Source organism: Watersipora subatra, chromosome 3 (assembly GCF_963576615.1).
Source record: "Watersipora subatra chromosome 3, tzWatSuba1.1, whole genome shotgun sequence".
NCBI classification, from domain to species: Eukaryota; Metazoa; Bryozoa; class Gymnolaemata; order Cheilostomatida; family Watersiporidae; genus Watersipora; species Watersipora subatra.
The window spans coordinates 48017749-48043736 of NC_088710.1; the positions used below are offsets into that span (position 1 = coordinate 48017749).

The following is a 25988-nucleotide window of genomic DNA, read 5'->3' on the forward strand; positions in this document are numbered from 1 at the left end:
CACAGTCTGCCTTACAGAAAGGAGGTTTACAGAAAACTAAACTGATAAGATGATTCTGTGTTGCACTTTGATCAGGAAAAGTGGAGAGAAAAGATAAAAAAGTTCCAAAACTAACTTCATCTGCTACGCAGAGGTGCTTGGTGCCTTCAGCTCTAAACTGTTCAAAAAATCTAATGATGCAATCGGCTAAAATACAAAAGGAAATCAAACAATTTTGGAGTTAGAAGAAAAACCTTTGTCAAACTGGTCTACTATCCATTTTCAGTTTTGCTGTAAATGAGTGGGCATAATAGTTATTTATAACCTACTTTTTGTTGAAAAGGTATGAAATTTTTTTTGGAAAAGTTACAAAACATTTTTTTATGACTCTGCAAAAAACTTGTTGTTGCTTTGGTTGTATGGAAGAGAGAATTTTTTTTGTCCATTTCTGTGATATTACAGCTAAGCTATGTACATAACACCTTTGGCATGAGTAATGCCTGACCTAGCCCTATATAAAGACATGTCAGTGGTATCTTTTAGACGCTATTCTTAGTAATATGTGATTAAGTGACACCACCATGTGTTGCTGTAAATGTACTCATATTTGATATAAAGTAAATTATATCAAACACCGGACAATAAACACTGAGTGATATAATCATCCAGCAGAAATATTCTTTAAATAATAGTAGGCAGTTCAGAAAGTACAACAATATAGAACAATCAATAAGCTATAATTGTAAGCCGCTGTTATTGACAAACTAAATGCATACAATCTCAGAGCTGTAATAGAAACAATTTTATTGTATACCTAAAAGTGCTTGAATAGCTGAAAACATGCATTAACCCCGCAGTACCAAGTGTAAATTAGATAAAATACTCAAATCAATACACATCATTTTGCACTCATATTTTATAATATAAAAACAAAAATCACATTTTCATATCATAACACTAGTTTACATTACATTATCGCACCACCTGTTGCAATGTTTTCATCTTGATAGTTCTGGTGGGCTTATCTAGTGACTTCGAATTTTAAGAAATTAAATAAAAGTGCTCCCCAGGTCACATGACTTGCTGTAAACTAATCACATTTGGCATCACAGTGTAGCTATAACATTACTTGACTGGCCTATCGGGAGGTTTTTCCCTTGAATGCTTATTCATGGTAGGGCAACTCTGGAAAACTGTTGTTACATGTACGTATGTATGTCACACGGTACTGGGGGGTTTAATTAAACATGCAAGATGTTGGAAACACTAAAGTCTCCGTTTTAATCATCTCCATGTACATTCCTGCAGGAGTACTTTTGCAGTCTGTATAAAAGAAAGAACACGAGTTGTGCTACAATAAAATACAAGAGAATACCAAATAAGGATGCTGTGGTTATACCGGGACGTGTCCAATCTAATATGTAGGGATACAAAATAATGCCCGTAAAGTGCCAATATATGCCAGAAAATATCATATAAACAATTGCGTAGAGAATAGGTTGGTAGACATGCAAAATTCTGGTGGGCAGGGCACCGAGGTACTGTTCTGTAATCATAAAAGCGCTGTTCACCGCATGCAACGACACGTCTATGAAGTTAGTATGGAAGTCAGAAGAAGCCTGTAGCATTGGATAGAGTGCACCCCAGTAGACGATGGTGACGAGGATTGCTGCCGGTAGAGCTATGTTGTATAAGCACCACTGAGTTATGAGAAACCAGGGTACTGACTCTGTCTGGAAATTGATTTCATGATTTGTCTGCAAATAAGTGAATTGTTCAATGTAGCTTACTATTTACCGACTTGCTAACAAATTATAGCTTGCGCTGATCTAATATCACATCTACTAAATGTAGAGACTAAATACTAGTACAGCAGCTCTTTTAGTTGGTGAAACTTTTATGAAAATCTTAACTTTTATCTGCATTTGTGACGAAACAACAAAACTGCCTACATTCGAAATGTGCATTTAGCGTTGGTTCATGTATGACATGACAGTATCTGCACCTCTGATGATCCCCAGTGATTTGAGATAGGTTGGTATAATTTGTAATAGCTGTTTATTGAATACTAGACTAAAATTTTCGTTCAGAAATTACAAATTTTTTATTTCTCACTAAAAGCTGTGTCGGCCTGTTCGTCATCCAATGCTAAAAGTGTTAGGAAAAGGACTGCGCAGTATGGGAATCGAACCGCGTATTCAGATTATCGTCTGCACCACTCGACCACATTTTCCCTTCTAAGAATAATTGTGCACATAAGTATTACATATGATGATCTCTCATTGTGCATGGAACTGCCAGGGTGCCATTAATTTACAATAATAAATTAAAAAGACAGAATTATCGACCTATACATTTATTATTATGACTATATATATTATTCCATAAAGTCATACATTTAATGATAACTTTATCTATCCCTGTTTATTTTATCATAGTAGAAGCCTAATTATTCTGGTAAATTTTTCGAAGTGAACAAATGCAGTCAGCAATAAGAGAATTAGCCAATGACACATAAGTGGTAAAAAAGCATTATAAAAAAGAACGAACATGCTGGTTATAGTATCAATGCCTTTGAAAACATCTGCCTGTGTAGCCTTGTTGTATCATACAAAGAAATTTTAAAACGACAGCGACGTTTCAATATCAGTATTACGTGTATTCCAATATTTGTGGAAGAAAATATAGCTTGTGAAAAGTAGTGCGACATTCCTACGGATTACTCCACTGCACATAGCATTAGTAGTACTTAAAATTGGATCTGAACAGCAAAATACTTGAATGATCTTAAGCTAGCTAGTTGACAAATCAAGCTGACTCTTTTTCAAAAAAGAAAGAAGTATTACAAGAAAATAACTGTTAATTTCTTTTAGTGGCTTAATTTAATCGTTATTATTTGGCCAACTCTTGAGGACGTTTTGGTCTCTTGTGATAAGAAAGCTATTAGAAATGTGACAAATACAAATCATAGTATGGCAGTATTATCAACCCATTGGATCCTGACTTGAACGTTCACAAAACTATAACCGGTGTAATTTGCAAGGTTTGCATTTGATTTTGAAAACACGGATGAATAATAATAATAATGATCAGTGTAAAGTTCATTACTGTAGACTACGCTATCTATTACTTGAAAGCAAATGCTACTTGAAATTGTCAAGAAATATGATAAAATAATCTCATTCACAAACGGGCATACAAAGGCTTATTTAGATATTATTATTGCAAATTCGAATAAAAAATCACCTTAACAGCTTTCTCTAAGATGTTATATTAAGACCAGCAAATCTACTACCTGAAAATTCTATTGGCGTAAAGATAGTCCCGGCACTTTGATTTTATAAATTGATGCAGATTTAGTCTGTGGTCTTTACGATTATACTGAAACTCAATGCCACAAGATAAATGAAGGTTTATCACATATTTTAAGTACGTACCAGTACGCTGGCAGTCTGGTGCGCTGTGAGAGATCATCATGTGTAATAAGTATCAATGTGTAATAAGTAATACAATTATTCCATTATATTACAAGGTGGTCCCATGGTACAGTTGGTAGTGTGCCTGGCTGCTAAACTGATTATATGAGTTTGATGCCTGTGCCATGAACTACCGCGGTACTTTTTTCCTAAGCATGGCTTCAGACAGATGGACAGACATGGCTCGTATTATAGTAAAGATTCTTCCATCAAAATGCCAAAATAAAGTTAGAGGATTAACAACATGAGTTTGAAGTGAATACTTGTGAACTAATACTCTATGTCTGTGAACTTTATAAACCTACACCTACCAACTCCCTGAAAGTTCCTATCTGGTTATTTACCAAATCAGCTGTGGTTCCGGAAACTTCTCCTCTAATGATGCTCTCTTCAGACGTAGATACGGGATTGTTTCTTTCATGAGTAACAGCTACCTGATGGAATGGCTCTGAGTAGCGGTAGCTTTTGTACACGTAGAAAACACTAAAAGATGTGTGAAGCTCGTTTCAATAGAGCAATGCAGGTAGAATGCATTACCGTATATCCACAACGTACCGGAATAACATTCTGCGGTAGCAAGCGCATTGAGATGCATATAACATGTAGAACCATTAATAAATACCCATGGAACCCACTGACATACATGTGCAGTACAGTACATGTATTTACATGTATGATGCAGTACAGGTAGAATTGAAATATTGTCTTACGTAGTGCCATAGGGTTGCACATGTACAATATGCTGAAATATATTTACAACATGCTATAAATATAGTTGTACACACGGAGAAAACTGAAAAATGTATACAGCATTAATAAAACATTACATAATTTTGACACCATCTTTAAATACTAAGTAGGTTTTAGTAATATCCATATATGTTTATACATTGTACTCGTTGAAATAACCTTTGTTTCAAGGCCGAGTTTGACATTAGAAATTGTCTCTCTCTCTCTTTATCTCTTTCCTTTCCTATATGTCTCTCTCACTCCATCTTATATAATGGATTTGTTCATGCCTTATGTATGTCTTGTATTAAGAGGCTAATTTTTATCTAAGTAGTGCAACTATAAATAACCAATGAAATCAGATCTGATGAAACGTTTCGGTCCCATTTTTTGAGCTGCTATAATTTCTATTACAAAAACATCTTCACTATACTCAAAGTCTTCAAAGCATCTAAGAAACCTTACACCGCGGAGATCTCTTTGCCCTCCTAATTGTATTGCATAACCTCTTTTGGTAAGGTTTATGAAGTTTGCTTTAAAAATCCATAATCTTTTAGAATGAATTTGTGCTAGCTCAATGCGAACTGTTTTGACATTTTTAGACAAGTTCATATGAATCCAACTTGAGATCATTTCGAAACTATGTACAAAGCGTATTATTGTTAGTCTGTTTGTTTTGCTTCCTAGAGCAAACATGAATCAAGTGGAGTGTCAATGGGGGGCTGAACGATCTTTAGTATTGAATGTGTTTGACTTTTGTATTTGCAAAAGGTCGCATAGTCTTTACCACCCTGATGGACTAGACATGAGATGACTTATGTAAAGAGAAACATTAGTGGAGATAAGGAAAAGATAAGTCAATGTAATTATAGAACAGGTATAGTGGATATGCCTTGTTCCATTGAAGTGGTACCTGATGAGCGATGTAGTTATATGGCATGTACAGTCATTATACCTAGTTTAACTAAAGTGGTACCTGATGAGAGACGCAGTGAAAAAGTAGAGGGTAAGCATGATGTAACTCCACACTGTGAAAGCAGCCAGCTGCCAAAGCGCAGCATCAGAGCCATTGCTCCACAAGGTCAGGCTCAGGATTGTGATAGCAAAAATAAAAGCTGCACATCTAAATATCATCAATGGAATGGAAGAGTTCACAGTCTACAATAAAAAAGAACATTAGGTTTATCTGTGACAAACATGTAAGTGTTAACTATAACACTCAAAGTTTTGTTTAACACAGACATGTAAGAGTTAACCATAAACACTGGAAAGTTTGTCTGAGAGAAACTTTCCTTAGCAAAACTTCAGCTAAACGATTTAATAAATTCAACCCTTTCCATTCTTATTAAAGGTTGACTTGCAACAAAATTCACATTACAGTTATTTGGTATCAAAAGGTTTACCATATCTTACTATGCTGTGTTGTAGGTGCAAAATATGTGAAACTGTTGCAGAAGTGTTGCCCAAAGTGTGGAAATAGTTTGATTTGCTTCCCCGCTTTATTATTATGATTCATTACTGCTTATGGTATTGTTATAAATAATTTACAAAACAGTAGAATACAGGCTAAGCAAACCAGCAGTCAGCTGGGTCAATCTTAGAAATGTCCTATCCAGTAAATGTTAGGGCTAAGGTGATCTATTGATAAATATACATAGTCAAAAGTTTATACACAAACTATTTACTTTCTGCTCATGTAAGATTACACTTGACTTCTTCACAGGCTTTTACTCTCAAGTTTATGAGTACAGCAACAATTTGTGAAGCGTTAAATTCATCCATTATAAACCGCATTTGTCAATGACAACCTTCCACCATTGCCAGCTATAATGCCTTGACACAAATCATAGCGTAATGAAATTTTTGGCAACCTATTAAGTTGATGCATTTAGTGACAAGCAATAAAGTTAGTTGATATGTTTGGGTGTTTGAGTTAAGCTAACTCTGTAATGATAAACTCGCTGAAGGTGACCAACCACTTAGCCACTGGGACAGATGAAGCAACTTGTTCACAACTAAGTTCAGTCTCTGTAGCTTGTTGAATTATCACTCTAATCAGAAAATACAAAAGTACATGTATGTTGCTTCACTCTAACACTCCCTAGAATGACATCAACGCTTATCAATTTAATAGATAATACTTGCTTGTTGATCACAACATGTGACATCATTCGCTTTCTAATTAGTTGGAATGAGTTTATCAAATTTGGCTTTGGGGCTAGCTTACAAGACGAGTTTTCTTACGATTTGTTTTGTTTTAAGATGTTTCATAAATAACACGTAACACATTGGTATGTTGTGAATTCACTTTTCAATCCAATTCGCTTACTTCTAGCAAATAGCGAACAAGAAAAATAACACTTTAATTTTCAGTCATAAAACTAGTACATGTATTTTCCTGCTGTAATAATGAAACTTTCAATCATACTACTCTGTTGTTACCCAAATTTTGAACCAACAAAATGAATGACTTTATTGCTGTGCTAATATGAGCAGTGTATCTAAGAACACCATCAGAAGATGGGAGCGAAAGCTAAAACAGTCTTAAAGAATTCAATACTGCATTGCTGACATATTTGTGAAGCTTTGAAAGCTGGTCTGCTATCAACCATAATTATCATCTCTCGTTATTCATGAATAGCTGTTATCAAAGTCAGATTTCCTAGTCAATGCTACAACACGAGACCACATGTTTACAGATTCAAAGTCATACCTTGCACCAGTAGAATCTTGTAGGCGGGCATCTCTGAAACATGAATTTCCATAGATGAAATTCATCTTTAATGTCTTGCATTATCTGACCCATGATTAACAAGTCAACCACAAGGCAGACAGCAGAGTAATGGATAAGCTGAGGCTTCGAGCAACACACTCATAGCATGATGATATCTAATCTATGCCAACTTGAGTACTGACTGAGCTAATCATCCTAGCAATAGCGAATACACTTGGCATCCTCTCAACTAGCTGACTAGTGGGAGTGTCAAATAGTAGGGCTCATGCCTGATCGATTGTAGTACAAGCACAGCATTCATTCAACTAGGTCTAATAAATTGATGGCTTGGAAGTGATAGACAGCCAGGCATGTCGGTCTGTGTCCTCACAATTGTCATATTGACTTTCACACTACCGAACAGATTTGCTTGGAAATTAGCATATAACCCTCTGACCTCTTAGTGACCGTTTATCAGGTAAAGAACATTGACATATATAGGAGTGTCTGCTGTCTCCTTGCAGTGATGTCCGCGCAAACATGTATTTATACACAAATGTAATCAACAAACTATGTAGCCTGAAAGATAATGCACCCACAACATAAGTGGGGGAATTGTGGGTAGGAGTTTTGACAATTAACCTTTTGTTTTCACTCAACTCTTGTTTCAATCTCGCAGCAGATGGAGGATGTCTGTTCATCCAAATGAGCACAACATCAGCTGTAGCAACTATTTATAATTTATAAATGCTATTTGTAAGTTGCTGTGTTTGATGAGCAGAGCGCATTTCTATCACAAAGAACAGACTTAGTACTTGGAAACACAGTACCACTAAGAAATATTATATTGTTAGTGTTACCAGCTAGAATGTGACATTCATAAATTTGCTGCCGTTTTGATTCGATTAGCAAATGCTAAGTGTCGTTTTGATAAATCTTACTGGCACGTGTAATTATTTTTACACATGAGGACTGCCCTATTGAAGTTTTTTGCATGGATGGGAAAGTAGACCTTTAAGATACCGTATACACTTTCAACGGTTCTTTGCAAAAATGTGACCAATAACTTAGAGCATGTAAAGTTAATCTGGCAACACAATTTAGTTGATGTCTGAAAATGAGGTCGCTCAGAGGAAGTCCTGTATTTGAATGCTGTTTTAGTGACTATCATTAAAACCCTAATGAACTACATAGACAGATTCTACAACATGTATTACTTGCACTAATGTTCATTTGTTTTTTTTACTCCCATAACACACTAAAAATCAAAATACATGTAACTTGTTTTCTATGTATTAAATACTAATTCCGCAATTATTTTGTTTACAATTTGACATCATGGATGAACTATTGTCATTTTAGCAATTCCATTAGATCAAATATAAATGTTATGTTAATATAGATGTTGTTATCATCACTCAATATGATGATAAAAGGTATATCATATAGCATCCTCTTAACTCAAATATACAACAATGAAAAAATGACAGAAAATGCTATGAAAGTTTCAATGATATTGGGACTAGTTCTGCGGCGACAAGTTTTGGGAATATTTTTTAGGAAGTACAACCAATGGTAGTTTATGATAAATTCTAAAACGAACAATAACCTTTCACCATGTGAAACGTTGAAGATTACGCATACCTAAATTTTGCTAAATGAGTATATTCTACCATTTGTACCATGCAGCATTTTATGTAAATACCACACTAGTACTGCAACCTGTTGAAATTGAATACATATTAAATTTATTTGGGACAACCTATTTCTAGTTCGCAGCTGACAGAATTGAAGAATATGTAATTATAACCTCTGTTGATGGTTTATTTTAACACCAGACTTGAAAATGACAGTTACAAGAAATGGGTCTGTGGCCTCTTGGTGGAGAACAATGGAGCGTTGTGATCCTTAATAACTCTATGTGGCAGAGGGAACTTGATATTCATATTCTGTCAAAGAAACCATCCAATAATATAAACAAATGGTTTTAATAAATCTTAAACCTGTATGAGCACAAACAGGCTGCTAACAAACATCTTTGAGGGCCTTTAGAAATTAAAATTGCAGCAAATTTATTTCTTGTAGCAGATGTTACAAACGTAACGGCCACTAGGAATAAATATACTCTTTTTCTCAATGAATACGCATGCCAAACATGTTCACTTATAGATTTTGACACCAGATATCAAATTGGTCTTAATGAGATCTTCAAGTAGTCGCCTAATGCATTACAAGTAACAACCTTGTCATGTACAACATCCGAGTTTCTACATGAATACTGCTAGGCGTTTCAACACCACTCCTATCCTGTTTAAACACTTCTTTGGTCACAATATAATGACTCCTTTTATTAGACCGACAGTGAAAAACTGTTTGAAATGAAACAAAAATCATTTAGAACGCTCACTTTTGTGTTATCGTATATTCCAACACCAAACATTATTACAAAGCTTTTAATACATGATACCAGAGACACAAATATAACCAAAATAATCAAAACACACACTATTAATATTTCTAAATATTAGCACTTGCTAGAATTGCAGACTTGAACCATAACTGTCACCTACATCTGTTATCGTTTTTTCTAGGTAAATCAAACACGCGGATTCCGATTTTGTACACAAAATAATGATTTGTCCACAAACTTATAAAGGTTTTTCCAGCATTTCAATATCGATCTCGAAAACGAGACAATCGGCACAACAAGCTCAGCCTATAAATATGTGACGTATGCTAGCGTTTTAGAAATGGAAGTTGGGGATGTTTAGTCCGATTTAGAATGATATAGATGGGTGTCTTAAAATCCATTATTATCTAAATTTAGCCTTCAAAATAATCTCAGGCTTTCATGAAAAGTAGATTAACTATTTAACATTGCTTATAGCTTGTTACAAGATGTTTAATAGGCTGAACACCAAGAAAAATGAGCTCAAAAAACCGCGATAACAACGCTAGTTGGTGATAAAAGCGCGCTTTTGTCAAATTCAATTTTTTTTGAATAATTTGAGTCAAAAAATCAAATTATTGATAAAATGAAGCTACCAAATACAACCGCATAACTTCAGTATAGAAAGAAATATCTTGTGGGTTGCAAAGCCTGAGTAATTTTTTGTAAAAACTGCTGGCATACATTGGCTCAACCCAAAAAGGCTAGTTCGAAAACATGAGGTAGACCAACAACACTTTTATTAGTGAATGTCATTCTTCTCTAGTGCATTCCCCAAACTTACATGAAATTGTTTGATGTTAGGTCGACGACACTTGCTGGATGACACACGCTCAACTTTCATGATTTGGATGCTGTGAGCCCGAGCTCTATGTCTAGCTCCCATATCTCGGTCTGAAATACATATTAAGGCATTGGTTTTATAATGAAAGAATGACTTTGTTCCAACAAACAATTAAATATTCAACCTGCCCTATCTTTTTGACAAAATATTCTCCAGAAAGCTGCTCAAAAACCGAACTGTTAAAACTACAGATTGAACTTGCTCTATTACAAATACAGTGGACACCCTCCATACAACATCAATTTGATCCAGTGTTGGCATCGTAAGACGAAAATGTTGTATAGAGGGGTATAGAAGCTCATAGTAATTATCTAATGCAAACCCCTGGTGAAAAAAACATCAAAATTTTTAAGCGTACAATTTTTACTGTACATATAAAAAATTTGTAACAACATAGTATGTTAACCTTAGCAACTTTAGTGTATTTAGTGTTTAAAATGTAACATCACAGTGTATTATGTGCAATACGTACCGCAATGAGTTCTTGCCTTCGAGACAGACATATAACGTACTTTGGATTTAACTTAAATGAATTTAGCTTACTAAACACACACTTAAAGCTAAGGTTTAGTTTGTATTTTACCAAACTATACTTTAATGTTGTCACCATCTAAAATTTTATTACCTATCTGTTTCTGATAAGTTTGTTTTCACTACAACTTATGACGCTGAACTGAGAGAGAGAACATCGTATCTCTTTTAGGCATTGTGGGAGGGATTTCGGAGAATAGCGTATTGTATGCATCCTCATTATTGTGATGCCTTCAGCACACTGACTACCAAATTTGCATTGCGAATTTTTTTGTTATATTGTACAGCAGAAAAATCTGAAGATGAGGACAAAACAACCGTATAACAAGGACATTGGTACACACTTTACTGCAAGTTTAACACATTCAAACACAGGAAAATCAATTTCATATGCATTTTTACATCATTCTATCCTGTAAGTTATCGTTGAAAGGATAATAAATATACCAAACTGAATTAGCACAGATATATTGCGGTATTCGCGGAGACATCGCTTCATCAAGTTTTTTTCTCCATAAAATAGGCGGTTAGAGTTTGTGTGCTTTGCTGTAATAAATGCTAGAAATAAAAAAGCACTATGCTACACAAAAGAGAGTCGGTAGGTTATGAACACCTGTATACAACGATCGAATACTATACTAAGCCACGTTGTCAGGTTTTTTCCTCAGAGATAACCAAGCTGCGAATTTCCTTTCATCAGCACCGTAGCAAAAGTGAAGGGATAGTTGAGTTCTGATTTTTGTTCCATATTAGAAACCAAGCCTCAAACTTTTTGTTTCAAATTTCGATCCAGTCATCCCTGGGTTACGACATTCCTGTTTCAGTTTTTCTTCACCTTACGATGTGGACCACCGTCACCTCAATAAACTTTTTTCACTTTATGACAGCAACAAAATGTTTTTCGAAAATCAAATCCGACGGTTGGTTTGCTGAATACGTCAAAATAACAAATATGCCAACGTTTTCAGCAAATACATATACAATGATTAAAAATATTAGATAAATTTATTTAGGTTAAATTCAATGTTTACGTGATATGTCTGCCTCGAAGGTGTATATATAGTAATGTTACAATCTATTGCAGATCATAACCACAAAATACACGGAAGTTACTGTAGGTTAATACACTATTTTGAAATTAAATTTTAATATGTACACTAAATATATAAAATTTTGATGTTTTTTACGAGTGTTTGAATTAGATAATTACTATAGGTTTTTATAATTCTCTCTTAGACATTTTCACATTACAATGCCAACACGGAAATGAATGAATGTTGTATGGCGGGAGTCCACTGTATTTGTAAATCAAAGTTGGACAATATACAGTCAAACATGGATAACTCGTCCACGGATAGCTCGAACACATGGTTAATTCGAACATTTCCTTTGGTCCGTTCCCACGTAATGATAAATTGCTATAGATAACTCGAACTCAACACTGTTAATTCGAACTGTTTTTTTGCCCAACAGCTACCGAAACGGTTGTTTTCGCTTTAGGAAATCACTTTATTCAAAGCCATAGAGGTAAACTTCGTCTTTTCGTAATTCATAAGCGTCGTTATTACCACCATCGGCAAAATAGTTTTGTCAACGACTTTTCTAAAAGTTTGGTGAAATTTGATTTATACTGCGATACGATGAATAGCACGGGTTAGCCGGGTCACGCGCGCAAGAATTTTCGCCACGCACATACAAAACAAAAATCGCATGTTGTTTTGTATGTGCGTGGCGAAAATCCTTGAGTGCGTGACTCGGCTAGCCCGTGATGAATAGTTTTCCGACGTTGATTCCGTGTTGAATCAACATCGGAATGTTGAAGGTTTAAAACGTCTTAAAAAATGTTGTAATTAAACGTATACGTTGTCTGAGCTACAAAAAACTATTCATCGTTTGACCTAAACACAGACTACGTGTGTACATTCAATAAGTATCTATTAAAAAAGCGTGAGTGATATAGAATGTACCGTAGAACCTCGTAAAACTTCTAATTAGACTGCCTCGGAGTGTTGCTCTTAACGAATCCCAGGTAAAGTATCGGAATCTGCATAAACTTCAAGAAAAAATGGCAAAATTGATCGTAGGTAAAACCCCAAAAGAAAAAAATGTCTTTTCTTTTGAGCATTTCAACAACGATCAAGTTTTACCTATGTCAATCTGAAAAACGTCCTGGCAATAACATCACCTCAAACAACAAACCAATCTCAAGTGATAGAAAAATCTCTATACTTTTTCATGAAAACGTTTTAAACTTTACATTAGAAGCATTTAATTTGAAACAAGCCATTTGTGCTTTTGATTTATATTATAGTTTGTATATGTACATGTATCTACTAATAAATAAGTAAATATATGGACTTGTGACAGTGCTCTGATAACTTGAATGCTCTGATAATTCGAACACTTTTGCTCGGTCCCTTGAAGTTCGAGTTATCCATGTTTGACTGTATGCAATTCTAAAAGTTGGAAAATATCGTACATTTTAATTACAATCCCTGGCCAAAAATCTCTCAATGGCACAGCATTAGATGATACACAGCACATTGGTTTGTCTCATTAGTGTACATTCTTGATTCAACTCGAAATGCCAAAAGACAAACCGAGTGCGACAAGCAGGACTTATTCTAGCATTCTGAATATTATTTCAACAGCATGCACTGTGAAATTGTACGAATGAATGCGCTAGAATCAATTGGATTTCAGCTATCCCACTTACAGCACTGAGTGATCGCATTAGCTACAGTAACATCTCTGTATTCTCTGTACATGTTGTGTGTACCAGATCTACTGTCATAACGCAGCCAAACACCAAAGTTTTTTACCACAGTTGGTTTCTTTTCATAGACCTACAACATACGGCATTGTATTACTTGTTGATAAGTAATGCATGAACGCTTTACCATACCAAAATATAGCTGTTTTTTTTCACTTTGTTCTACCTTGTTTCAACTCACAGTGCGATTGTCCACTGCAAGAGCGACAAGATAGAGTCACTTTTGCATTTTTGATTAAGCCCTGCCGTTACATGCAACAGAGCTTAGTACAAATGCCACACAAACTACAACATATTTGAAATGACAATACAATAAAGCCATGAGTGATGGATGCAACAATGAATACAGTTATTAATCCGACAAACATTGCAATATGGATATCTGATATCAAATCTTAAAGGGCCATGTTCAATACGGGCAGCCACACCAACTTTCACATGCTGAATAACACTCGATTCAAACAAGACAATCTTTTGATCTTTCTCTACCTGGGTAATTTCAAGAATTTCACTGTTGGTTTTCTTGATTTTTTTGAGCATCTTGGCGAAGTACCAGAATCTGCTTACAGCAACGACTCTATCTGGAGCGAAGATTCTCATTTGATAAATTGGAGGCTTTGGGGCAGCATCGGTAGGGATTTTTCGCCCCACTACCCGGTATTCTTTCAACTAAAAAGACAATAAGAAATTCACATAGTTACACCAAATCAATAAAGTGTAATACTAATTATAATAAATACGGAAAAAACTGGCTATAATTGTGATAGGATTATTACCGAAGCTGAGTTGAGTACGAATGCGCACAAATATCTGGAACTATTTTGAGTTTTAGAGCGTCACCAAAATCTACTCTCTAGTTTTGACATTATGCAGATAAATTATACTACACAATCATGACGACTGATAAAAATAGTTGCGTCTATGACAAAAACTACACTTGTTTGCGTACAAGCAACTATTAAGTAAAATCTGCTTTTACTTACATCCCCCTTAGCCTTCATTTTGTTACCACGCGAGGCAAAAGAAAGAACACGTGACCCTAATTTTTGACGACCCCAATTTTACTTTACCAATTGTAAAATATATTTTGGTTCTTTTATTTCATGGGGAAATAAGTCTGCAAAGCCATAGAAAGATGTTTTTACTCACGAATATGTAATCGTAACTGAATACATATTCTATGAATATGCTGCAAAGACCGTTGTTCTGAAAATATTAACTTTTTTGATGGAGACGAAAAGGGAGAGCTTCAACATATTCTTTGGCGTTAGTTGAGAATTCCGGCTACAATATATCATAATGCGATGTCGAAAATAGTTTTGGCAGCCGCACGTGCCTGTTTCTACTAGGCTTACAAGTTCATTGTACGCGATATTTTATTTCCAATGAAATTGAAAGTTCATCTACTCTCCTTCTATAGTGGAATTTATCGTTCTTTTGTGTAGAATTTAGGTTTTTTGACGTTCATTAAACGATGTTGAATATTTTTAGTACACTAATTTTCTTCGCTTTCTTTGTAATTACTCAAAGGTTTACTCACAATCAAAGAAATGGAAAGTATCAGAGGCATTAACATACCCGCCAACTCTCTCGCATTGGGTGTGAGATTTACGCAATTACCCCATGCCTCACGCCCGTGTCACGCAATTGCCCCTTTTACCCGAGCAAACCTGTTTTTTTTTGCCCCAATCTTTAAGTAGTAATCATATACTTACTACTAATAGACAACTATTTATAAACATATTTGTGGTATTATCATCTATCAATAACCTCCACGACATGTGGTTTCTATATGGAGTTATATTATTTTTCGCTGAGATGTTTTTATACGCTATGAAAATTTACCCCACTTATCAAATCCTCGCGTTTTCATTGCCCCCCAAAATAGACTCTCACTCCTTTTTCCACTCAGGGTTGGCAGGTCTGGGCATTACCAATTAAATGCTACTGTAAACCAACAGTAATTTAAAGCAATGAGCAGATAGATTGGTTGTTTGGTGCCGGTTGTTTTAAGGCAGTTGTTGTCATTGTTAGTGTTATGCCCACACAGTGAGAGGGCGTCACAAAATAGAGGACAGAGCATCTCCATAGCAGAATATAGCAACAATACATTTTAATTCATTTTGATTTGACAAGCAGTTAATCATCACACGGATGTATTAACTTTACTGCTACAGATAGTTATAACTGCCCCCAACGGTAACTTTGTATTTTTTATGTGTTGTTTCACTTTAACTTACCTCTGATGAAGTAGAACACCGATGGTGTAGTGAGTGTGCCTCGTATTTTTAAAGGTGTACTATGATATATTTGGTCTGAGGTTCAGTAATGCTGCTGATCATGTTTAGCTGTCAGTTGGGCAGCCCCTCATTACGCGTATGGTCCTTGGTAAAAAGCTTTGGTACTAAGTACCCTACAGGATGAAAATATTTGTTGGTTATAAAAATTCGCGATTTCGCAAACATTCAATTCTGCAAATTATTAAATTCCGTGAATAATTAGTTCTATTTTTAATCACAAGGGAGAATAACTACTGCATCAAATTAAAAACTAGCTGCTAGGCTAGTTTTTAATATAAATACTAAGCGTAGTTGAGTTCCAAAACATTTTTAATATCATTGCCTGGGCTTTGAGCTAACATCATTGCCAATGCATCACATTTCTTTACAAAATTATTCAAGGTTGTCACAAGATATGTAGAATGGCGTCATCACAAAAATAGCTGCTAGGCAGAAGTACTAAACGTAGCCGAGTTCCAAAACTTCTTTAAAATCATCGCCGGGCTTCGAGTTTTATTGCCATTGCATCAAACTTTACAAAATTATTCAAGGTTTTCACAAGTTATTCGGCATGGCTTCGTCATCGCAAAAAATCTTTTTTAGTCTTTTTACATTGAAATCAACTCCATCAATCTCTAATACCGAAGTTGAGGACAATCATGATTCTGATCTGGACATTATGGTATGTACTTGATTTGCAGTGCAGATACGTTTGTTTCCATAATTAACTGCATTAGTTAATTCTTTTTTAAAAAAACTGATCCCTTTCATTAAATACTTCAGCTATTGTTTTTGTACTTCCTTAACACTTATTAATATTTTTTCTTTTTTGTGTTTACTGCAGATTGAGAATGAAACAACCTACTCCGATTACGAAAACTAGAGACAAGTAGTGATATTCGTCAAGGCAGGAATATTGGCAGAGAAGCAACCAGTCAACCTAGACCCCTTTATCAACAACAACTCCTTGATATCGCTGCAGCAAACATGATTAAATTATATATTTTATTTCATGTATAGATATATTATAATTTATTACAAACTTGAGTGTACAAATAAAATTTTACAAATGATGAATGGAGTAAATATAAACAGTTTAGTCTATACGGCGGTTGTCTAGAGCAATAAAATTAAACTGATACTTTTGATAAGTGAATACTAGCGTGTAATGGTGCTCTCGGACTAGTTATTTTGGTAATAGCAGTTCTATATCGTTGTCACTGTCTTAGGTAGATGTAAAAGGCGATTCTCTCGCTACTACATGGCTGGTAAGGAAGTTATCATCAGAACTCTCCTCGTGGCTTACTATTGCAAGGTTTCTCCAATTGGCCAAAGATTTGCGCTCGTAAAGGCATTTTTGTTCCTTTTTTTAAACAGATATATTCTCCTCGTAAGTAGCTACAGTCACTTCTACCTCAATTTCCAGACCTCCCTGAATGATTGGTGATCTTCTAAGAATGACATATACCACCCTTGCAGTCATTGCGCTTGCGTGTATGATGAAAAATCTCTCTCTCACACTAGAACAAATAATGAAGCGGTAGGAATGGAAAAAATAAATATTGCGTTTTACCGAAGAACCAAAGTAAAATTCAACTAATTTAATAAATGGTTTTGAAAAAACTCATTACTTACCACAAATTGTTGGTTCATCAAAGGCCTCCAAATCTATGAATATTCGTAATAACCTCTGAGCGCAGCAAAGAATTTATAGCTTAGCACGATTCATCTGTAGTTGTGAGCTAAATAGAAAACGAAACACGCAATGCGCGCATGCATAGGGTTAACTCTCTTGGTAGACGTAATAGAGTTAACTCTTCATAGAGAGTGACAGTTTTCAGCCGCGAATAAATTAATCCGCGAATATGCATGAAATTGCAATTTTCGCGAAATTTAACTCCGCGAATAAATTCATCCTGTAGGGTTTTTGGTGTTCTACTCTTCATAAACATGTTAACACACATACAAGAACTACATGTATATTGCTAAAATTTCCTTTTAGCTATGTTTTCAACTGCTACAACTTTATTTATTGAACTTAGGCGTCAACTAACGGGGGTGGCATGCTTCTGTCAAGGATGACAATGCTTGGATTGTGTTTCACTTTCATCTCTGAGATTTGCTCAGTCGTTGCAGCCCAAGCTTTTCTAATGTTTTTTGTGCATCAGCTTTGCAGCCAGCATGCAGCGAGCTCCGCCAGTTAGGTCTGTTCCAGGAGGCAGAGGTTCATGTCTCAGGCTGCATGAAGAAGTCTTTCAGGTCTCGTTTCAAGACATCCTTGAACCGAAAACGAGGTCTGCCTGTTTGGCCGGTTCCATTTTCCAACACACCATGAAGAATCATGTGTGGGATTCTCATGCTTGGCATACGGTTGACATGCCCTGCCCATCGAAGCCAGATGAACTTCAGTCTAGATGAGAGGGGGCCTGAGCCAGTCTGCATGAACAGTTCTTCATTTGTCATCTTGTCCTCCCACGTTTTACCGAGAATAAATCTTAGGTTACGAGTGTGGAAGGCACTGATCTTCGATTCCTGTGGTTGGTAGGTGGCCCATGTTTCAGTACTGTATAGAAGGATACTGAGAGCACATGCCTCATACACACGAACTTTGGTTTTGATACCTATGTGTCGGTTATTCCATACACGCTTGGTTAGTCTGCCAAAGGCGGTGGAGGCAATTCCTAGTCTTGTGGAGATTTCATTGTCTACAGCTGTGTTCTTTGAGAGACATGACCCAAGATAAGTGAATTTCTCAACATCCTGCAGGTTAGTGTCATCTATTGAGAATACATGGGGGTCAGAAGCTTGTGACATAGTCAGTCTTTTTCAAACTAATCTGCAGTCCAAAGCGCGGGCAGGATACAGTGAAATGGTTGAGCATAAACTGCAGGTCTTCTGGGGAGGAGGCCCATATTGCTGCATCATCAGCATATAACAGTTCCTTGATGACAAACTTCTCAGTAAGAGAGCGCGCTTTATGGCGGGCAAGATTGAAGAAGTTTCCATCATCACGTGTGAGGAGTGATACACCACTGGATTGGTGAAGTTGTCTGTCAGTCACTTTCAACACATACGAGAAGTATATGCCAAAGAGGGTTGGGGCAAGGACGCAACCTTGCTTGACACCTCGTTTTATGGGAAATTCATCGGAGAGCTGACCATCGAACTGTACTCGAACTTGCATTCCATAGTGGAATGACTCAATTAGGACAAGAAGAGTGGGAGGACAGCCAGTCTTCCTGAGAACTGTGAACAGGGAACCTTGGTCGACAAGGTCAAACGCTTCAGTTAGATCAACAAAACCCATATATAGAGGCACTCTCCGTTCCCGAGATTTCTCTTGGAGTTGACGGACAGCGAATATCATATCAGTGGTTGAGCGTCCTGATCTAAAACCGCACTGTGATTCAGGGTATACATCTTCAGCTATTCTGAGCAGTCTTGATAGAAGTATTCTTGCCAGTAATTTTCCTGTCACACTGAGAAGGGAGATACCGCGGTAATTGTTGCAGTCACCTCTCTCTCCCTTGTTTTTTTAGAGTGTAGAGATCTTAGCATCCTTGAAAGCTTGGGGGACTGACTTCGTAGCCCAGCTGTTAGTTATGAGTATGTGTATTTGCTTGAATAACGAGTTTGGTCCCACTTTGAAAAGTTCGGGCGGACTCGCATCCATGCTAGCAGCTTTACCCAAGTGCAGGTCTTTGATGGACCTAACAACTTCGTCAAGGTCAAGCGGCTCGTCTAGGTCTAATCTGACTGGTAAACCAGGCAGTCTGTCTATAAACTCTGTCAGCATTTCCTTCGGAACCATAAAGTTCACTGTAGTGTTCAATCCATCTGTCTAGCTTTGCATCTCTGTTCTCAATAACTGTTCCATCTTTCTTTTTCAAAACTCCTCCAGTTTTGTTTTGTTGGTCTCGTAGCCACTGTGAGAGCCCTGAACATCTCCTTTATGTTACCAGAGTCTCTGGCTCCTTCGATGCTGGTGCAGAGAGCGTCCCAGTAAGTCTGCACGCACAGTCTCACGGTCCTCTGAGCTTCACTTTTTGCTGAGCGGTAGTCAACGATGGTTTGTCTTGTAGCCTGGGATTTGTACTTTAACATAACAGCTCGTTTCCTCTCAAGAGCAGGTGCTAGGAGTTCACGAGCGTGGCTATACCAGTCAGGATCTTGCCTTTTTTTCAGACCAAAGGCCTCTAAACCCGCATTGTGGATTGAAGAGCTTAGTTGCTCCCAGTGTTCTTCAGGGGATATGTGAGTATTCATAGCAGCTATCTTCTTATCAAGTGATTGATGATAACACTCCTGAAGCCTTTGGTTCCAGATGTTTGACACATCTATCTTCTTTGATGCCTTGATTTGATTATGGTATGGTCTTGGCTCAAGACGCAGCTTTGACACCACAAGGCTGTGGTCAGAGTTGCAGTCAGCGCTGTGATATGATCGTGTGTTGAGGAATTCTACTTTATGCTTAGATCTGGTGATCACGAAGTCAAATTGATGCCATTTCTTTGAACGAGGATGACACCATGACACTTTTCTGTGTGGTTTCCCCGGAAATAGGGTGTTGGTGACAACCAGGTTGTTTCTGCAGCATAGTTGTAATAGACGCTGTCCATTCTCATTTATGTTGCCAACATCAAAGTGTCCAATGCATTCGGGCAGCTAGAATGATCCTCACCAATCCTTGCGTTGAAATCACCTAGAAGAATTACTCTTTCCGAGATGGAGGCTTTGTGGATGGTGTCTTCCAGGGTGTGGTAAAAGCAGTCTTTATCATCAGTGCTTGCAGCTAAAGTTGGGGCATAAGCATTGACAGCGAAAATTGTACCTTGCTTGGTGTTGACTTTGAGCACTGATATGCGATCATTGACACCAGAGGGTGTTTGTGAGCTACAGAGCAGTCGGTTGGATATCGCAAAGCCAGTACCATAGATTCTTGACTCCTCAGGTGCTCTGCCAAACCAGAAGAAGGTATAGTTTGCCTCCTTGATTGTACCAGTGCCGGCTAGGCGTGTTTCCTGCAATGCAGCAATGTCTACACCACGGCGAGAGAGCTCCGAACCTATGGTAGCTGTTTTCCTGATAGTAGTATTCTCTGGGTCTAAATCTTTGTCTGTTGACATTCCGGTCATCATCGTTCTGACGTTCCAGGTTGCAATAGTCATTTTTGTTTTCTGAGGTGAAGTTGAGCAGATATACCAGAGCACCTCCTCTGGTATTCCGTTGGTGGACTGGAGCACCTTATTGACCAGGGGCTGCCTGGTTTAAAGCGGGCGGTAGTTACCATAGGCCTGAAAAGTCCTTCCCACTCTAGAGAGAAATCCCTGGCGCTTGAATATTACCACCATTATTCAAGACGTATCACCGGTACCTATTCCTCTCCAGATGCAGCTGTCCTCTGCATTTCAAATTAGCAGATGAGTTGTGAAAAACGAACCGCCAGGACTATTAAAGCAGACTTGGGTGGTCCTAACACTGATCAAGTGCTTCTCTCATCTCAAATCATTCTGGGCCAGAGGAAAAGCACAGCCGATACATCTGAGGAAGATCAGAGGTGCAGGAGCTGCCGAAGAAGCCTGTAGTACAGGGCATCCAACGCCTTGATGGGGCTCCACTCCATTGTGGTAGATGGCCGTTGATTTCTTTGAAGAGATTCATCCGCCCTTGGGGGTTTCCACCAACCCCTTCCCATGTGGCAGGTGGTACCGGGTTGCATGTGTTACCGGTAGCAGATCTATAATATGACCTGACCTGCAAACATGTTATTTATGTTATGTTAGGCGTCAACTAACATAACATAAATAAACACACTCTTGTAAATTCACACAAATGTCTGCCACTCATACCAATTATGATAATCAGTTAGTATTTAATTTTTACACTAAAAACTTAATCATTCACATAATTAATCTCTAAGATATTTTACCATGAGAAAATTTGGTTATATTCATTATGAAGTTCCTACCCAATGCCGTACGCATTTTAATTTTGCTGCAGATTTGGTTGATGATCTAGTCACATTGATGTTGGCAAACATATTTTGCCAAGAGTGTCGATGTTGCAGTAGTAACAATGAATGATGAAATTCTCAGCCAGATCCATTTGACCAACAACCCACATGCTCACAGTCAAGTAAGGCTTTGATACTTGGACAAATTTTTAAATCCTTGGCCATGTTTGGTAGGATTATGGTTATAGGCTGTTTTATTCACTCAATCTTTTGTCTATGCATACATGTAGGTTCAAAAAAGGTTTTTGTAAGTCAAGTGTAGAGTGGCACGACTTTAGCTGCATTTTATTAAATAGATGTATGTATTAACATAGCTCGTACTGCTTGGTTAGAAACACAAAGTTTGTAAATCAACCTTGCTCTTCATGTCACCACTTTGCTTTGTTTTACAAAGTGCTTTGTGCTGCTTGTTGGCAATGTTGCTGTTGGTTGTTGGGGAAATACACTATATTTACGTACTTCAATGAGTCTCATTTCCTTGAAAGACGCGCTTTCCATAGATTAACTGGTTCGAAAATCACTCTGGTAATAATTATTCTCCCATGACACAATCTGTATTAATAAAATGTTTGTTGGTCTGCGTAAACGATGTTTTTTAGCCGATTTCATCCAAACTTTACACGCATAGCTGTGCCGTCCGCCAGGTCGCTAAAGTATTTGGTTTCAAAACTCCGCCTGGTTCCTGAGAAGCAGCCTCCCAAACACTCTCCTGGGATCTGATAAAAAATGAAAAAAATCTATTTTCTCACCGTTACTGTTAGTATAGCTGCTACTGTTAGTGTACCTGTTACTGTTAGTATAGCTGTTACTGTTAGTATAGCTGTAAAATGTAACAATTTAGGTGGTGAAGTACTTTGAGGAGCTAAAGAGCTCTGACCATGGCTGGGAACAGTGTGCAGAATGTCTCTTGTCTGGTCGCTATGCAAAGTAAGTTAATGACTTTCAAAACAATCCAGTTGTGGAATGTTGGAGTTCCGTGTAGGTATGTTTTAGCGGCTCTTTTTTCTTGTAGCAATGAGCAAGCTCGATTCTTGTGTTATCAAGTCGTTGAGCACTTTGTTGGAAAGAGGTACCAATCTGTCGAGGACGTTACAGCAAAGCAGAATGTTAGAAACTTTATCGTGAGAATAATGCAATTAGTGGTGAGTCTTTGATCGTTGTATGTGAGATGGTAGGAAGTTTAAGGTGGTGCTGAAATTCTTAAAAGACGAAGGAGAGTGTAATCAATTAAACCTTTAACCCAGTTGGTGAGAAAATTTTCACTTTTGAAGCTGAAATTATTTGAAATTTTATAGTATCTGTATTTTTGTATCACTTGAGGTTGTTTTTGATGTTTGAAATGATGTGACTGCTTCTAATGATGTGTTTCAAGATTAAAGCCAACGAAACTTGAAATGTAAAATTTAAAAAGAAAACTGAAAATGCTAAAACGAAAAATATGTGCCAAAATGATGTCACTAGTTGCACAGCTGCCAGGCACTATCATTATTGATATCGGCTATTGCATTAAGTTGCAGCTTTACTAACTCTATCCTGTTGGTCTTATTGCCGAAGTGCAACTATAAATGACATAATCGCAGTTGCACTTGATTATGAGCGTTTCGAGAAAGGATTTCTAACTACGGCATTATGGTTCACCGGACTGGTTAGGTCTACAAAGACAAAAAATACATCAAGACGAAGCTTGATATTATAGCTTTCTGTTGATATTGTTTTCTTTGTATCACATCATTGGTGTAAGTCTACCTTTGAAAAGAAATGGATAGTCACAATTGTATCATTGCAATGGTGACCCTATAGTAGGCACACTACTACAGGACATAATGTGTGCTAAATTGGTAGTTATTCGTACTTGCAGCTCCTTGGTTGATCCATTTTCTGAGACAAAAAGCATTTTCATGAACTCTAGCGACTGACTAATTTTTACTTATCAGCTTGTTCTTTTGCAGTTGGTGCACATTGCATTTGCTCTGCTCTTTTTCTGATAACTTGGCTACATTCAGTAATCTTTCACTTAGTGGTTAATGAAGAGTGCCCCTCGCGATAAGTGAAAATCCGCAAAATAGAAACCACTTTTGAAGTAAGTGTATGTAAAGTATGTTCAAAACACTTAAACTGCTTTCTGGACATATTGTATTTATTTCCTGTAAAGTAGTACTTTGAAGTTATCTTAATTGCCTTTCATTTTATATTTCAGTTTCAGTCTCAGTATTTAAACCAGGTCTAAATATTCATACATGTGATTAACGGGCTTTGTTGTGAGAAGGAAGTTTCATGTTTTTAAATGTATTTTATTTAAGTATTTATTTGTTTTAATTGCTTTTTAATTAATTTGCTCTAATTGTTTATGTTTTAACGAAAGTTTTTATATCGCAAAGAACTAAAACCGCGAAAGGTAAGCGGTGAAGTAGCGAGGGATTACTGTACTGAAGTTCAATGTTGTTGTATTTTCATAAGCTTTTTGTAAAATCTAGTCGTTCTTGATAATAGTCAGTTCCAGAATCAAGTTTAACCAACAACAGATTTATTTTTTAAATTCTTCATTTAAACGCAAACGATAAAAAGCTCGTTGACTGGAGGTGAATAATCTTGGTCATGTGATCATAGCAAGCAGATAAATCCAAATATATGAGTGTATACATAGATCATGTTAGAGTTACTTGACCGAACACTTCACTCTTAATCAATGTGTTGTTACACTCTGTTTTTGTCTCTATTAAAAACTGCTCAGGTATCTTTTCTGATGTAGGTTTGTGAATCGGCCTCTGAAAAGACTTACATCAAAAACAAGCTGGCGCAGCTTGTCAGCCTGGTATTTGCGGTAGATTACCCAGCAACTTGGCCTAGCTTTTTTAATGATATGATGCAATTTGCTAGGGTGGGTAATGATGCAGCCGATCTCTATTTACGTGTTCTAAAGGCTATTGATGCGGAAGTTGTAGATCGGGCTGTCGTACACACAGAGCAGGTAGGTGTAATTGTTTTATCAACTCATAAAGTTATCCATTTAAAAGTTTTTTGGTATGCTGAACTAAATCAATTTTGTGTACCAACTCAAGATTACAGTTCCTAGTCGAATTGTACATATTAAAGAATGTGGAGGTGGGTGAGAATGTGAAGGATGTGGTTTTTTTATTTATAGCTCTTCTTGTTCTTTTGTCTTTTTACTGTTAGCCAATAAAAATGCTTGCTTTCCTTTTTAGGTTTCTAGTTTGCCATTCATAACTCCTAGGTCTCTAGCATCTTCATTAGCTACATGAACAAACCTGTTGAGTTTTTTCTGTACAGTCACACCTTGACATACGAGTGCCCCAACTTATGAGAATTTCGAGATACTATCAGCATTTCCAGCAAGTGTCTTCCTTGAGATGCGAGTAATCTTTGAGATACAAGCGTTTGAGCCGGTTTTCGATGGCCACTACACTACGTATATGGTCAAGATGAGCATCGCTCGGTCTTGTGAATTAAGTTTGAAAAAAGTATTTAAGAAGTTCGTCGAAATTTATAGTAAACGCGAGACAAAGCGCTAAACCGAAAACAGATAATAAAAATTTAAGACTATAAAATTAAAGTCAAGTAAAAAATTGAAACAGTTTGATTTACGTGTGTGTGTGTGCGCGCGCGTTTAGTAAGCTAAATTCATTCCAGTTCAATTTAAAGTTTGTGTTACATAGCATCGCAAAAGTTTAGTGTACTGAATGTGTGCAAAAGTTAAGTGTACTGAATGTGTGCAAAAGTTTAGTGTACTGAATGTGTGCAAAAGTTTAGTGTACTGAATGCGTTGCTGTTAAGCCTCTCTCGGACCGCTATTAGTCACTACAGTACGAAAGTAAAAACTTGCATTGGTGTAAATAGTAATGTTACACTTTATTGCAGATTTTAACAACTATATAACTACAGTAGGCACTCCTACAGCGTAAATAATCCGTTCCAGAAACGTTTATGTTATAAGGATTTCACGTTATAAAATCAGTAAATTGCATGTAAATTGCATAATCCGTTCCAAGATCTTTTCACACTCACCCCTTTGGTCATGCAAAAAGAAAAAACTTGACTTTACTCTTATAATTGGTGTGATGTACCGTAACTGCAGTATTATTAGTTTGCATCGACAGCTTGTCTCCTTTTTCTGATCAATCTAACTGGTTTTATAGACTATGATTGCGGTAATTTTTACAATAAGTTAGGGGAGCGTTGTAAAT

General features: G+C 36.8%; 3 protein-coding genes and 1 pseudogene across 4 annotated transcripts in view; 1 reads left to right on the forward strand and 3 right to left on the reverse strand.

The window, feature by feature from the left end:
* Positions 1-563: 563 nt before the first annotated feature.
* On the reverse strand, positions 564-7137 carry LOC137390131 (uncharacterized). Of its 2 annotated transcripts, none has more exons than XM_068076397.1 (4): positions 6898-7137; positions 5161-5342; positions 3800-3938; positions 564-1736 (listed from the first exon to the last, which is right to left on the reverse strand). In XM_068076397.1, the coding sequence occupies exons 1-4, from the start codon at positions 6988-6990 to the stop codon at positions 1260-1262; spliced, it is 891 nt and encodes a 296-aa protein (XP_067932498.1). In that variant the 5' UTR covers positions 6991-7137; the 3' UTR covers positions 564-1259. The 2 variants fall into 2 exon arrangements, with proteins under 2 accessions (XP_067932498.1, XP_067932497.1); XM_068076396.1 differs by having other exon boundaries at positions 3767-3938.
* Positions 7138-8700: 1563 nt separating this feature from the next.
* LOC137389707 (large ribosomal subunit protein eL20-like) lies at positions 8701-14549 on the reverse strand. Its single transcript, XM_068075785.1, has 5 exons — positions 14478-14549; positions 13984-14163; positions 13438-13567; positions 10131-10240; positions 8701-8846 (listed from the first exon to the last, which is right to left on the reverse strand). The coding sequence occupies exons 1-5, from the start codon at positions 14493-14495 to the stop codon at positions 8751-8753; spliced, it is 534 nt and encodes a 177-aa protein (XP_067931886.1). The 5' UTR covers positions 14496-14549; the 3' UTR covers positions 8701-8750.
* A 5085-nt stretch (positions 14550-19634) lies between these two features.
* Positions 19635-20908, reverse strand: LOC137390667 (craniofacial development protein 2-like; annotated as a pseudogene).
* Positions 20909-21784: 876 nt separating this feature from the next.
* LOC137389869 (exportin-T-like) overlaps positions 21785-25988 on the forward strand; it is a 35561-nt gene continuing 31357 nt past the window's right edge. The window contains exons 1-4 of the mRNA XM_068076017.1: positions 21785-21908; positions 22628-22713; positions 22799-22928; positions 24536-24754. Coding sequence (XP_067932118.1) covers positions 21849-21908; positions 22628-22713; positions 22799-22928; positions 24536-24754 — 495 coding nt within the window. The 5' untranslated portion in view covers positions 21785-21848. The remainder of the gene's footprint in view (positions 21909-22627; positions 22714-22798; positions 22929-24535; positions 24755-25988) is intronic.

Excerpts from the sequence above, each read along its gene's own strand:
- LOC137389707 (XM_068075785.1), bottom strand. Across the intron at positions 13,568-13,983 it reads AAATTCTTGAAATTACCCAG|GTCTATGAAAAGAAACCAAC; the intron begins GTAGAGAAAGAT and ends CGTATGTTGTAG. Across the intron at positions 10,241-13,437 it reads TAATGCGATCACTCAGTGCT|ACCGAGATATGGGAGCTAGA; the intron begins GTAAGTGGGATA and ends TATGTATTTCAG.
- LOC137390131 (XM_068076396.1), bottom strand. The coding sequence starts at position 6,990 with ATGGGTCAGATAATGCAAGACATTAAAGATGAATTTCATCTATGGAAA. Across the intron at positions 5,343-6,897 it reads CAAGATTCTACTGGTGCAAG|ACTGTGAACTCTTCCATTCC; the intron begins GTATGACTTTGA and ends TTTTTATTGTAG. Across the intron at positions 1,737-3,766 it reads TAGGAACTTTCAGGGAGTTG|ACAAATCATGAAATCAATTT; the intron begins GTAGGTGTAGGT and ends ACTTATTTGCAG.